The 15,261-nt window shown below is 34.4% G+C and overlaps 1 protein-coding gene across 1 annotated transcript in view; it reads right to left on the bottom strand.

Moving 5' to 3' along the window:
• The window catches only part of cntnap2a (contactin associated protein 2a), a 488,873-nt gene that overhangs the window by 274,795 nt on the left and 198,817 nt on the right, over window positions 1-15,261 (bottom strand). The window contains exon 3 of the mRNA XM_051098409.1: window positions 5,250-5,443. Within this exon, the coding sequence (XP_050954366.1) occupies window positions 5,250-5,443 (194 nt within the window). The remainder of the gene's footprint in view (window positions 1-5,249; window positions 5,444-15,261) is intronic.

Here is a 15,261-nt window from a genome sequence, read left to right as displayed (position 1 = left end):
GCATTTTTTTTCATGGTAAACTCTAAAAATAGTTAAATCCAAAAGTATTGTTTAGTGTAAAACATGTTGAAAAATGATAAGCAGTATCTAGTCTAAAAAGCTATTTATTCAGCGTAGTAAAGCCTCTCCCCCATTGACATCTATTAAAAAAATGGCCTCTGGTCTCCTTTCCCACGTACTGCCAGCCAGGAATTGTTATGCTTTTTCAGGTAACGGTTGCAGGCTTGCCTTCTAGTGGCTTTGATGCAAAAGAGGGGTTTGGACAAATGATTCTTTGAGCGAATCGTTTGGGAGTCGTTGAGCAGAAAAGGTAAAAATAAATGCATATTATAAGACAATGAAAGTGTTTTTTTTTGAGCATGTCAACCTGTTTTTGGGCACTCCCAAAACCAAAATATGAACCTTTCATAATCCATAATAGGGGCACTTTAAAGTCCTTGTTTGCTAACAAAGCGTTTCGGGACTATTTTTGCCACATATAAATCAACACTGATTCCAAAATTACAATAAACTAAAAATACAGAGCATTATGGTCGCTACTGATTATACTATGTATATTACTGTTGATAATTATTTATTAACCAGTGTAAAGCATTTTGGGACATTTAGTGGAAAGAAGTCTGGCAGCAAATTTTACAGACCGACTCAAAAGCACATTTTAAAGGAATAGTTGAGCCAAAAATTTTGTCATTATTTGCTCATCCTCATGTTGTTCCAAATCTGTAAGACCTTCGTTCAGCTTTGGAACACAAGGTATTTTTAATTAAATCTGAGAGCTTTCTGACCCTGTATAGACAGCAATGCAACTACCATATTCAAGGCCCTAAAAGGTAGTAAGGACATTGTTAAAATAGTCCATGTGACAACAGTGGTTCAATCTTAATTTAATGAAGCTATGAGAATACTTTTTGGGTGCAACAATAACAGCTTTATTCAACAATTTCTTCCTTTCCGTGTCAGTCTTCGATGTGCATTCACAAGAGTATCACGACAATTTTAACAATGTCCTTACTAACTTTCTAGGCCTTGAACGTGTCAGTTCCGTTGCTGTTTATGCAGGGTCAAAAAGCTCTCGGATTCCATCAAAAATATCTTAATTTGTGTTTCCGAAGATGAACGAAGGTCATACAGGTTTGGAAAGACATGAGGGTGAGTAATTAATGACAGAATTGACATTTTTGGGTGAACTTCCCCTTTAAGGTCACAGTTAATTTACAGTGTCTTACTGTTTACAATTTTTATGTTAAAATTACACAGAAAAACCTACATTTTCTAAAAACACCCACGTTGGGTAATGGCTAATGACCTCCGTGTTGCCTCTTACATTCCCCATGTAAAGGCTTCTTGTTGAAAGACAAAAGCCACCAGAAGAACACTCATCAAAACACTAAAAGTGATGTAAAGTGGCAAATCAGAGGTTGTTGGGAATGTAGTAAGTGGATCCAACACGCTCTCATAAGGAAACGTCACTCTAGAGGCTTTCATCCTGCACCACCAAAACGTCACTCTTAAATCACATGACTTTTCAAATGACTTTAAGATGTCATTCTACCATCATATTCAGCTTGTTCAAGAGGATTAAATTACCCAAGGCTAAACTTTTAGGGTAAAAAAGAGAAAACTGTCATCGTGTGGTTTGAATACTCTAATATTTTCTGTCGTCTGTGGGACACAAAGGAACTCTGAGCTGTTCTTTTCCATACACTTTTTTTACTGTCAGTTTTGAATAATGATACAAGCACATTGCTTAATACAGTCAGAAACATACTGAGTTTTATACGATTCCCCGAAAACCTTGTAAATACTAGTACTGCAACTAACAAGTACTTGGACAATCGATTAATCTGTCAAGTATGTCTTCAATTAATAAGATATACAAAGACATTTTTTATTTGATTTTAAATATCACATTCTAAAACTGTCCACAGTTTAAAAAAAAAAAAAGACTTGTCGATTACTTTAATTTTTGATTATTGATTATACTGATTTGCTGTTATACATATGCAGCCATTCCAAAAAGAAAACCGTAATTGAACGTAATTTAATATAAAATTAACAATACAAAGTAACATTAAATGCATCAAATATCCATTTCACTGTAACCAATTTTCTAACCATCAAAGAAATGGAAGAGATACCTTAGGACTCGATTAAAAGTTTAAAGCTATTTTTTCCTAGTCTGAAGTCTTCTCCAACGGACTAGAGTCTAACTTGGACAGATCAAATGATTCATCTTCTGAGGTTAGCTGAAAATGTCCAGGAGCAACATTTGGTGGTGCAGGATAAAAGACAATGACGTGTCTCCTTTGAGACCACCCTGTATGGATCACTGGTGGGTCCAGTAATAATTCCACTCCTCTCTGCTGTGGGTACTGAACGCAGTGGTACATCAGCCTGAAATCAGTCTGTAAAACTGTCTTTCTCTGGATCTAAGTGCTTCCTTGATTGCTTACTGTTGATTAAAGCACCCAGGAAGAAATCAAGGCATCCTCTTGACTCATTGATCTTCAACTGTCCTTGGCGAGCTCAGTGTCTGAAAGAGGTATGCTAACATCCTGCTACCACAACCACCATGCCTTATGAATATGTCAAGGACCAATTTTAAATCCTAATTTTCTGTTGTAATTAATGTCATAACATTTCACGCATTAAAGACGCTATTTTCTAATTAAAAAAGCTTCATGCAAACAAGTGGACAGCAATTTGATTAAAATATGAATAGGAAACCTGATTAAAATGAAGTATGAGACATGTTACAAGGTGACGTCTTTTGCAAGTTGCTACTACTTACAACATAGTGTTTCAGCCAGCACACAGTGTTTCAAACAAATATAAGTGATAACAGCTATATGGTGAGAAATATAAAAAAAAAACAAGCCAAAAGACAATCGACCACCTTTGGCATAAAGCAGCAGTCATCAGTAAACAAACCTCATTCACCCACACCACTACACTGTAAAAAAACAATTTGTTGAGTCAACTTAAAATAATTTGTAATCTGGCTGCCTTAAAATTTTAAGTTCAGTCAACTCAAAAAAAGTTTATTCAACTTGAAATGTTAAATTATACTAAGTGACAACTTAGATATTTGAGTTGAATCAACTTAAAATTTTAAGGCAGCTGGGTTACTTACACATCTGTTAAGTTTAGCAAACACAAATATATAAGTTGTTAATATCTAACTTAACATTTCAATTTGACTAAACTTATTTTAGTTGACTGAACTTAAAAATGTAAGGCAGCAGGGTAACAAATTATTTTAAGCTGACTCAAAGTGTAGGTGTCAATATAAAGTGCAAGAACACTACAATCAAGAAGAACAATTTATTAAATTAATTATTTTTTCCACATACACAACCAATTGAAAAGTTTGGGGTCAGTAAGATAGATTATTTATTTATTATTATTATTATTATTTAATTTGCATTTTATTTAGCAATGATGCATTGCATTAACAAAAAATTGGCAGTATAGACTTTTATAAAGTTACAAAATATTTGTTTTTCAAATACATGCTGTTTCTTTGAACTATTTAATCTATTCATCAAAAATCCTGAAAAAAGTACAACTTTCCACAAAAAACAGTCTTCAACATTGACAAAAATTAAAAATGTTTCTTGAGCAGCAAATCATTATATTAGAATGATTTCTGAAGGATAATGTGACACTGAAGACTGGAGTAACAATGCTGAAAATTCAGCTTTGTCATCACATTAATAAAATTACATTTTAAAATGAGTACTGTCAAATCAATTAATCACGATTAATTGCATCCAAAATAAAACCTTTATTTTGGATGTGATTAATCACGATTAATCGATTTGAAAGCACTAATATACATATAAATTTAGACAGTAAACTTAAATTTATTACGTAAACACAAACTTTTATTTTGGATGCGATTATTTACAATTAATCGGTTTCGCATTGCACTGATAAAAAAGTGGCAGTATAGACTTTTATAAAGTTACAAATTATTTTTGTTTCAAATACATGCTGTTCCTTTGAATCTATTCATCAAATAATCCTGAAAAAAGTATCACTGTTTCCACAAAAACTGTTTTCAACATTGACAATAATTAAAAATGTTTCTTGAGCAGCAAATCATTATATTAGAATGATTTCTGAAGGATAATGTGACACTGAAGACTGGAGTAACAATGCTGAAAATTCAGCTTTGTCATCACATTAATAAAATTACATTTTAAAATGAGTACTGTCAAATCAATTAATCACGATTAATTGCATCCAAAATAAAACCTTTATTTTGGATGTGATTAATCACGATTAATCGATTTGAAAGCACTAATATACATATAAATTTAGACAGTAAACTTAAATTTATTACGTAAACACAAACTTTTATTTTGGATGCGATTATTTACAATTAATCGGTTTCGCATTGCACTGATAAAAAAGTGGCAGTATAGACTTTTATAAAGTTACAAATTATTTTTGTTTCAAATACATGCTGTTCCTTTGAATCTATTCATCAAATAATCCTGAAAAAAGTATCACTGTTTCCACAAAAACTGTTTTCAACATTGACAATAATTAAAAATGTTTCTTGAGCAGCAAATCAGTATATTTGAATGATTTCTGAAGGATCATGTGACACTGAAGACTGGAGTAACAATGCTGAAAATTCAGCTTTGTCATCACATTAATGAAATTAAATTATGGAACGAGTACTGTCAAATTGATTAATCGCAATTAATCACATACGAAATAAAAGTTTGATTACATAATATATGTGTGTGTACTGTGTATATTTATATGTATACATACACACAAACACTTTTTTTTTGGATGTGATTAATTGCGATTAATCATTTTGAAAGCACTAATATACATATAAATTTACACTGTAAACACATATATTATGTAAACACAAACTTTTATTTTGGATGTGATTAATCGTGATTAATCGATATGAAAGCACTAATATACATATAAATTTACACTGTAAACATATTATTATGTAAACAAACTTTATTTAGGATGCGATTAATTAAGATTAATTGATCTGACAGCACTAGTCAAAATATATTAAAAAAGAAATACTCATTTTAAACTGAAATAAAATTCACAATATAACAATTAAAAAAAAAAAAAAAAAAAAAGCCTTAGGAAGCTAAGAAAGAAACAATGCAAACATCCTACTGACCCCAAAACTTTCAACATTAGTGTATATAGATGAAGGAAAGACATTTATCCTACAGTGACAGCTTATGAATAATGTTACTCACCCAGATGTTGCCATCTTGATGGTATGGTTTCCAGTTCCTGCCTGTGTCACTGTAGAGCAGCCGGTAACGTGTTGTCCAATCAGAGCTGCTATATCGACCCTGCGTGGCGACGGCTGTGACCTGTTTTCTGCTTCCCAGGTCGACCTGCAGCCACTGGTAATGATCACTGTCCAGCGGAGACCAGCCCCCAGCACCTAGAAAAAGTGCACAATACTCACTATCTTGTTGTATTGATCTAAAGTCTTTGTGGTTATGTCACAGAGGGGCTAGAGAAAAACAGAACAGGAACAAATGTTGCTGATTCTTTTGTAAATGTTACGTGTGCTCTTAAAAGAGTTTTTTAAGAGTACAAACTGAGTAGGTTGTACTCCACAGGATAATCTACAGGAGTTTTGTAATTGAACAAAGATCAGCTGTAATGGTGTTGTTCAAGAGAAAGCATCTGTATTTCTCTGTTCTCGCTTCTCTTAGAAGTCTAAGAACAGATTGTCTTACAGATGTTTTATCGGTGCTTTTAGCTGGAGGCTTTTGGACATTTGTTAAAGGGATCATTAAACGTTGTAAATCTAACCATTAATATTAAATAAACGGCCCCTTCCTTTCAACCACATGGCTCCATTCTGGCACGTAATACCTACTTCTCACAATCCAGTCAAATCCAATACAAACATTTTTTCTCTTTGAATATCCTGTTTCACTCAGAATATACACAAACTGTGTATTATATGATGAGCAACAAACATGATTTTTAGAACATACAGTGGTATGCAAAAGTTTGGGAACCCTTTGCAAAATCTGTGAAAATGTGAATAATTTTAACAAAATAAGAAAGATCATACAAAATGCATGTTATTTTTTATTTAGTACTGTCCTCAGTAAGATATTTTACATAAAAGATGTTTACATATTGTCCACAAGACAAAAAATAGCTGAAATTAATAAAATAATCTTTAAAAGTTTGGGAGCCCTTGGTTCTTAATACTGGTGTGGTTAAATGGATGATCTACGAATATTTTTTGTTTCATAATGTTTGTTCATGAGTCCCTTGTTTGCTCTGAACAGTAACACTGAGCACTGTTCTTTAGAAAAAATCCTCCAGGTCCTGCAGATTCTTCATTTTTCCAGCATCTTTTGCATATTTGAGCCATTTTCAGCAGTGACTGTATGATTTTGAGATCCATCTTTTCACACTGAGGACAACTGAGGGACTCAAACACAACTGTTAAAAAAGGTTCACATTCACTGATGTTCCAGAAGGAAGCACAATGCATTATGAGCTGGGGGGTGAAAACTTTTGGAATTTGAAGATCAAGATAAATTGTACTTAATTTGTCTTCCAGGAAACATGCAAGTATCTTCTGTTGCTTCCGAAGGGCAGTGCTAAATGGAAAAAAAAAAGATATTTCAACAAAATAAGAAAAATTTGGACATCATCATCCTGTTCAAAAGTTTTCACCCCCAGCTCTTAATGCATCATGATTCCTTCTGGAGCATCAGTGAATGTTTGAACCCTTTTTTATTAGTTGTGTTTGAGTCCCTCAGTTGTCCTCAGTGTGAAAAGATGGATCTCAAAATCATACAGTCACTGCTGGAAAGGGTTCAAATATGCAAAAGATGCTGGAAAACAGAAGAATCTGCAGGACCTGGAGGATTTTTCTGAAGAACAGTGCTCAGTTTAACTGTTCAGAACAAACAAGGGACTCATGAACAAACATTATGAAACAAAAAACATTCGTAGATCATCCATTTAACCACAACAGTATTAAGAACCAAGGGTACACAAACTTTTGAAGGGGTTATTTTAATAATTTCAGATTTTTTTGTCTTATGGACTATATGTAAACATCCTTTATGTAAAACATCTTACCCAGGTCAGTATCTCTTATTTTCAGATCTCTCTTATTTTGTTAAACTTATTCACAGATTCTGCAAGGGGTTCCCAAACTTTCTGTATCACAATCTAACAAATTAGTGTTTTTTTGTTTTGTTTTTTCCCATCTTCTAGCACTTTTATGCCTCAGGGGTTGATTTTTCTGCTATCAGATTTCAACTTCATATTTATGAGAAGTTCACATTAAAACTTTTTTAGCTTGTCTACTTTTCAGTATAATCTTTTACATACAGATTCTCAATCTTAAATTGTGAAAATCCATCATTAAAAAGGCCATACTAGTTACTGCTAGACATTGTTAGCGGAGTAGTGACTCTACAGAAGCAAAAATGCCCATAGTTTAAGAGACACCCAGATATAATTACCATGTTTTGAAGTCATTTTTTCTATCTGTATCTGTATTGGAATGACAAACCCGAATTGGACGTACTGTACTGCATGTAGCTCAAACTCTGAGTGCCTAAATGCACAGCTGATGTTTGTAAGTAAATTTAGGCCACTTAGTTCCTAACTATTTTCCTTGTGAACTTAAAACAGGGAGGCGCTGGCCGGTGAGCCAGCCAAATGGAGAGTCAAAGCGAGGACATAAAGTGAGGGTCAGCAGTTTAGGGTGTTCAGGGATCAGTGCAAGACAGAAGCTTAAGAGAGTGTAAGGGAGCCAGGGGACATCCACTCTACCGCCACCTGCAACCTGCCACCGAGGCAGATGTTCTGAGGAGATAAAGAGAGCAGAAGAAGGGCACTGGAAGGACACCAGCAGCCCAGAAGGAGAGGAATAAAAGGGGTTGCAGAAGACAACAGCTCCTGGAGTTGTTACAGTCCAGACTAAATAAATAAAAAACACTTGATGACTCTGATAAAACAGCAGAAGACAGAACTGAAGAGATGAAAAAGAAATTGCATTATGTTCGTCCAAACCCTGCCTGATGGGATATCTCCGCAGCCTTATGGATGTAGCATGTAGGACTTTGTGATGATAATGCACCTAGGCGATGATAAATCATATGGCATAATTTTTGAATAGTTTACCATCTGCTAAGACGCTGACACTAAAAGAGAGAGACTCGCAATGTGATTTGTTACGCCCATTTTGGTGATTTGTTTTTGTATTGTTCTTATGATTTCTGTCACTTGACAAAGTTAATATATTTGATCATTTCTGGATTCAAATGCAGACATTATGTTTGGAGTATTGGTTTCTAATACAAGATGAAGGTGATACAGACAGCTGTAGGCAAAGCGACACTACAGGCAGGACAGTATCAATGGGAGTTTGCTGACATTAATCACAGTGTGATCTGTTTGACCTCATAATTAAAATTCTGTCTTTACTGTTTTATCATTTTCATGCTTGGAATTTTGCCTCAGTAATACATTTTAAGTCAGGAAAAATAAAAGAAAGATCTCCAGAATGTCTGTTCTGAACCCGTATGACTTTTTTTTTTTTTCTTCCAGGGAACAGAAAAGGAGATTCAATATGAAAATTAAAAGCTTTCAGAACGACTGTTAAGAAAATTCATATTTATACACAGTTGGCACAATATTGTTTTTGAAAGATGTTTCTTATGCTTATCAAGGCCACATTTATTTGATCAAAAATAGAATAAAAAATAGTAAAATAATTGTTTTCTATAAAATCTTATTTCCGCCACAGGATAAAAATGGTCAATTCACACTTCAGACAAAAAAAGTCAGAATTGTGAGGTATAAAGTCAAAATTGTGTGATATAAACTCACAATTGCGAGAAATAAAGTCAGAATTGCAAAATATAAACTTGCAACTGGAAGAAATAAATATATAAATAAATAAGATATAAAATCAGAATTCAGACTTTTTTTTTTTTCTCAGAAATGCATTTGTATTTTAAAATTCTAACTTTTTTCTAGCAATTGCAAGTTTATATGACTTTTTTCTCAGAATTGTGTTAATATCTCAAAGTTGTGACTTTTTCCCTCTGAATTGCAAGCTTATATCCCACAATTCTGACTTTATATCTCAGAATTTTGAATTTATAACTAGCAATTGTGAGTTTATATCTTGCAATTCTGAGAAAAAGAGTCGCAATTGTGAGATATAAACCCGCAATTCTGAGGAAAAAATATATAAACTTGGGATATAAACTTGCAACTGTGAGAAATAAAGTTATAATTGTGTGATATTAAAAGGGATAGTTCACCCAAAAATGAAAATTAGCCCATAATTTACTCACCATCCAGGCATCCTAGGTGTATATGACTTCCTTTTTTCAGACAAATGCAATCAGAGTTATATTAAAAATTATCCTGGCACTTTCAAGCTTTAGAATGGCATAGACGGGTGCTTCATCAATCCAAAACAAGTCCAATAAAGTGCATCCATCCATAATAAAAAGTGCCTTGAATTAGAAGTTCAAAACAAGGATTTGTAAAGAAAAATGTCGGAGGATTTCGATATACTGGTTTTCCTTTGCTAAATGACGGAAACTTTGCTTCCTTTGCACCTGTAAACAAACGTTGGTTTTCACGAAACTTAGCAGCGCCTGCACAACACCAACATACTACGTCATCCGTCCGGAGCTGCTTCCATGTATGACTGTTAGCACAAGCTAGATTAAAGTGTTTATTACATTTTAGATATGGATATTTTTTATTGTTTCCCAATGTGAGGCGCTTTTTATTATGGAATGATGCACTTTATTGGACTCGTTTTAGACTGATGAAGAGAAACATCCCCATGATAAAGCTTGGAAACGCCCGGATAATTTTTAATATAACTCTAATTTCATTCGTCTGAAAGAAAGTCATATACACCTAGGATGAATAATGGGCTACTTTTCATTTTTGGGTGAACTTACCCTTTAACTCGCAGTTGCGAGATATAAAGTTTGAATTGCAGGATATAAACTCGCAACTGCGAGAAATAAATTCAAAATTCCGAAATATAAACTCACAATTCAGACTTTTTTTCTCAGAATTGTATTTGTATTGCTCAATACTGACTTTTTTCTCATAAGTTTATATCTTGCAATTCTGAGTTTATATTCTAAAATTTTGATATTATATCTCACAATTTTGGCTTTACAATTCGCAATTGTGAGTTTATATTTGCAATTGTGAGTTCTAAGAGTATTCAATTCTAGAACCCTGTTTTCGCCACTTATTAAAAAATAAAAGGTAATCGCGACTTTCTATCTCGCAATTCTGATTTTTTTCTCACAACTGCGAGTTTACATCTTGCAATTTTGACTTTTTTCTCAGAATTGCGTGATACGATTTTCAATTCTGGCTATTTTCTCAGAATTGTGAGAAACTGCGAGAAATAAAGTCGGAATTGCTTGATACAAAGTCAGACTTGCGTGATATAAATTTGCAGCTGTGAGAAAAAAAAGTCAGAATTGCGAGATATAAAGTCAAAATTGTGAGATATAAGTTAGAATTGCGGGTTATATTTTGCAATTCTGACTTTTTTCTTAGAATTGTGAGTTTACATCTCGCAATTGTGACTTTTTTTTCTCTGAATTGCGAGCTTACACCCGCAATTCTGACTTTATATCTCACAATCCTGACTTGGCTTGCAATTGAGACTTTATATCTTGCAATTCTAAGAAAAAGAGTCGAAATTACGAGATATATTTTATTTGATATATCATATCAGATGTATTATATATCATAAAATTGGCTTTACTGTTACTTTTGATCAGTGTGTCATTGCTCAGTACTAAAATATATAGTAGCTTTTATAAAACACCCCAATTTTGGATGTTACCATATGTATAAAATATAAAAAACAGAGACACTCAGGAAACTGATTTTAACTTTGTAAGAATGCAAAAGGAGAAAGAAAACTAGAAAGAAAGAGAAAGAGAAATAAAGGACATGGATCACTGCTCACATTCCTTATATTAGTTCCCTCAATCTCATGCATGGACACATTGGTATTCAGCTGAGTTTAGAGTACATGACTGAACGCTGGGGGACTGAACCTTCCTTCGCCTCTGTCATTCACCTCAGTTTTCCCACCTCTCCCTCTCATTAGTTTCCAACAGGCTATTTTGTTTCCCACATAGCAGCCAGAAGAGCCGTCTGTCCCTTCCCATCTCCAGCTGTGAGGGCCAAACAGGTTTCTGATGAAGCGAGATTTGACCTTTCCCTCAGATTCATCTCACAGATGAACTGCTGCTAAATAGATGCCCCTCCTGCCGGATGAGAGCGGAGGAAGCCTAAGCAAGTCTCAAATCCGATGTCTGGATTTGAGGTGATGCCGAGGGCAGGCCACGAAATGGCTGTGTGCATCTCACACACCAGAGCGGCGTGATTACAGCTGACCTTCAACAGGCCATTTGCTGATGTAAATCCGTATGAAAAATGTGAAGTGATGGATGTGTTTCATATAGTGTCAAGGTCTTTAGGAGACTGAGTGAAAGATGTTGTGTGAGCTGTGTCAGAAATGCATATGAAACCACTATGCTTTTAAAATGATCCAGCAGCATGAACACATAGCCAGTTCTTTAAGAGGGGGAAATGGGGTCATACAGGCCCACTGCTATACTTCATAATACACGAAAACGGCATAAATGCGAAGCCTGGTACGTCCTGTAGAGCATAGTATATCGAAAACGGCAGAAAAAAATCTACTAAATTAGTAGAACCCCAAATTCTGTTAAACTTGGGTGTGCCATTTGTATTAACTATATCTTATATTTATAATAATTATATATTTATTCTTACTATATTTTTGAGGTGTTTCTGCATACAGTGTCTTTTCAAATTATTTGATATTACATTACGTCTTTATGCTTTTATTACAACAACATCATTTCCTTTTTATAGTTCTGTCACTTTATGATTTGCATAGTGAGAAATATTTTATTTGTACTTTAGATAAGCACAAATTTGGTATACCTAAAGGCTATTGGATATTTATATGCTATGATTTCCTATTTTCAAGACAGACATTGATAATGAATGACAGATAGAACAATAGATGGATGGACAAACTGAAAAATAGGCAGATATAGATAGATACAATAGAATAATAGAAAGATACATAGAACAACAGATGGACGGACGGATGGATAGATAGATAAAAACAGACAGAACAACAGAATGATAGAACACAATATATATGACGGAGAGATAGACAGATAGATGGATAGATAGATAGATAGATAGATAGATAGACAGACAGACAGATGGATGGACAGACAGACAAAACAAGAAGATAGATAGAACAATAAAATAGATAAATATAGAAAGAATAATAGAATGGTATATAGAATGACGGACAGACGGACAGACAAATCAAGAAGATAGAACAATAAAATGATAGAAAGATACACAGAACAACAGATGGATGGACGGATGGATGGACAGACAAAAACAGACAGATAGATACATAGATAGATGATAGATAGATGGAACAGACAGACACATAGATAGAATGATAGAACAATCTATAGAATGACAGATGGACGATAGGAAGATAGAATAACAAAATGATAGAAAGATACATAAATCAACAGATGGACGGATGGATAGATGGATGGATGGATGGATGGATGGACAAAAACAGACAGATAGATAGAACAATAGAATGATAGAACAACATATAGAATGACAGAAGGACGGACAGACAGACAGATAGACAGAACAACAGAATGATAAAACAGAATATATAGATAGATAGATAGATAGATAGATAGATAGATAGATAGACAGGCAGACAGACAGACAGATGGATGGATGGACAGACAGACAGACAAATCAAGAAGATAGAACAATAAAATGATAAAAAGATACGCAGAACTACAGATAGATGGATGGACGGACAGACAAAAACAGACAGATAGATAGAACAATAGAATGATAGAACAATATATAGAATGACGGACGGACAGACAGATAGATAGATAGATAGATAGATAGATAGATAGATAGATAGATAGATAGATAGATAGATAGATAGATAGATGGACGGACACACAAAAGCAGACAGAGAAAAATAGGTAGAAAGAATGATAGAGCGGTATATAGAAGGACGGACGGATAGACAGAGAGAGAGATAGATGGATGAACGGATGGATGAACGGACAGACCAATCAAGAATATAGAACAATAAAATAGATAAATATAGAAAGAATAATAAAATGGTATATAGAATGATGAAAGGACGGACGGACAGACAAATCAAGAAGATCGACAAAAAAAGACAGAAAGGTACACAGAACAACAGACGGATTAATGGATGGATGGACGGATGAATGGATGGACAAAAACAGACAGATAGATAGAACAATAGAATGATAGAACAATATATAGAATGACAGATAGATAGATAGATAAATCAACTGAGACAGACATACATGTGAAAAAAATGATATTATAATGGATGGTGAGACAGACATACAGAAAAAAATAGAAAAATATAATAATAGAATGACAGATAAAACAATGGAGCGATAGAATGATAGAACTCTACACATAGCCTATACCCTGTTATGATACAACACATGCATTAAGAACACAGGATGATACCACTATAACTGTCACCCATCAAAGCAGATAAATACCAATCCTGCTTTCTATTGATTTTGTGCTCACTTTCTCTCTCTCGTCTTCTATTTTCTATTTTCTATCAGCCTGCAAATCTTTAAAATACATTAGTAAGGCTAAATAATGCATTATTGGTGGAGACAGAATGTTGGATGCTGGCATATGGACATTACCTACAATAGTCCTCCATGACGCTGCTCAACTAACTAGAACTAATGAGCCTTCCTCCATGACATCATCACCCAGGGTCCCACAGCAAACCCGCAGTCTGGCACCACCAGCCACTTCTGATGCCAACATGCTGTCAAATCGAACTTTTCTTGGCCCTCTGGTCTAGTGACATTGGAAACGGTCACGGCGATTGTCCAAAAGCTAATTATATTTTAAAAAACTGACAATGTGATTTCAGCAGAACATGCGCTGTATGGATGTGGATTTCATTACAGGGTCCCCAGTGTCATTGCTATTCATAACATTGAGTAAAAAAGAAGAAAAAATTCCCCAGTCTATCATATATAAAAATGTCATACTCCATCGACAGGATGAGGTCCAGACTTCACGCTATTATTCACAGTCTTAATGACTAAATAAGATTGTGCAAGATCGATGGCAACTGCATATCTGCATGGGAATTCTGGGTAAGAATGACACATGTGACAGGAGTAACCTCTCTTCAGCTCTGATAAGGCGTTATTAACATGCATCATGGCCTATGACTTTCCTACAGTAATAAGAATCCAACCTCTGATGAAACTGAGGGAAAAAAAATAACACATACCAGGAGGACTTCCAATAAAAAGCAACTCAAGTCTGAGTGTTTTTTCAAACATTACACACCCAGGTGTCACTAAAGTACACGAGGGTTGAAAGAGAAGAAGCTCCGTGGCGCACAAAGCTGTCATGTCATTGATATGAAGCCTCATGTGTGCAGACTGGCAGGCTGGAGAACATGTTCACTGGACACCACTGTGCGGCTTCAGAGTGACAGGGAGCCCTGTGTCGCTGATGGAGGCAGTGCCAGAGGGCATATCCCATTGCTTATTCTCAAACCCCACCGGCCTTCAGTGAGAAAGGTAGCTGAATGGAAATGCCGGCCTTATACACACCTGCAAGCTGTTGTTATCACAGCCACCTGCCAATCTTGTGCCCCTTCATGCTGTCCCTTTAACTTTTAAGTAATCAATCTGGTTCCATTACACAAAACCAAGCAATACTAACAAAATCCTACTAAATATGGGGAGAGGGCATTAAAAGGATAGTTCACCCTGAAATAATAATCCTGTCATCATTTACTCACGCTCAAAATAGACTTTTGGACACCAAAAAAAAAGGTATTTTGAGAAATGTGTGGGTCTCAGTTTTGAATTCTATGGCCAATAACTATTAAATGGTTAATTACAGTAATTTATACCATTAAATTAAAATGAAAGAAAACAATTAAATCAATTATAAATCTAATTTTATAAAAAAAAAAAAAAATACAAATACACTAATAACTTTAAAATTAAGACTTTTAAATCGATAACAATGGATATGCATTTTAAGATTATATTTATTATTTATATTATTAGTGTTTTTAACATGATGGCA

Source organism: Labeo rohita, chromosome 24 (genome assembly GCF_022985175.1).
Source record: "Labeo rohita strain BAU-BD-2019 chromosome 24, IGBB_LRoh.1.0, whole genome shotgun sequence".
In the NCBI taxonomy this organism is placed as follows: domain Eukaryota; kingdom Metazoa; phylum Chordata; class Actinopteri; order Cypriniformes; family Cyprinidae; genus Labeo; species Labeo rohita.
Note: the sequence above shows the minus strand (reverse complement) of the source record. Positions and strands in the feature narration are given on the sequence as shown.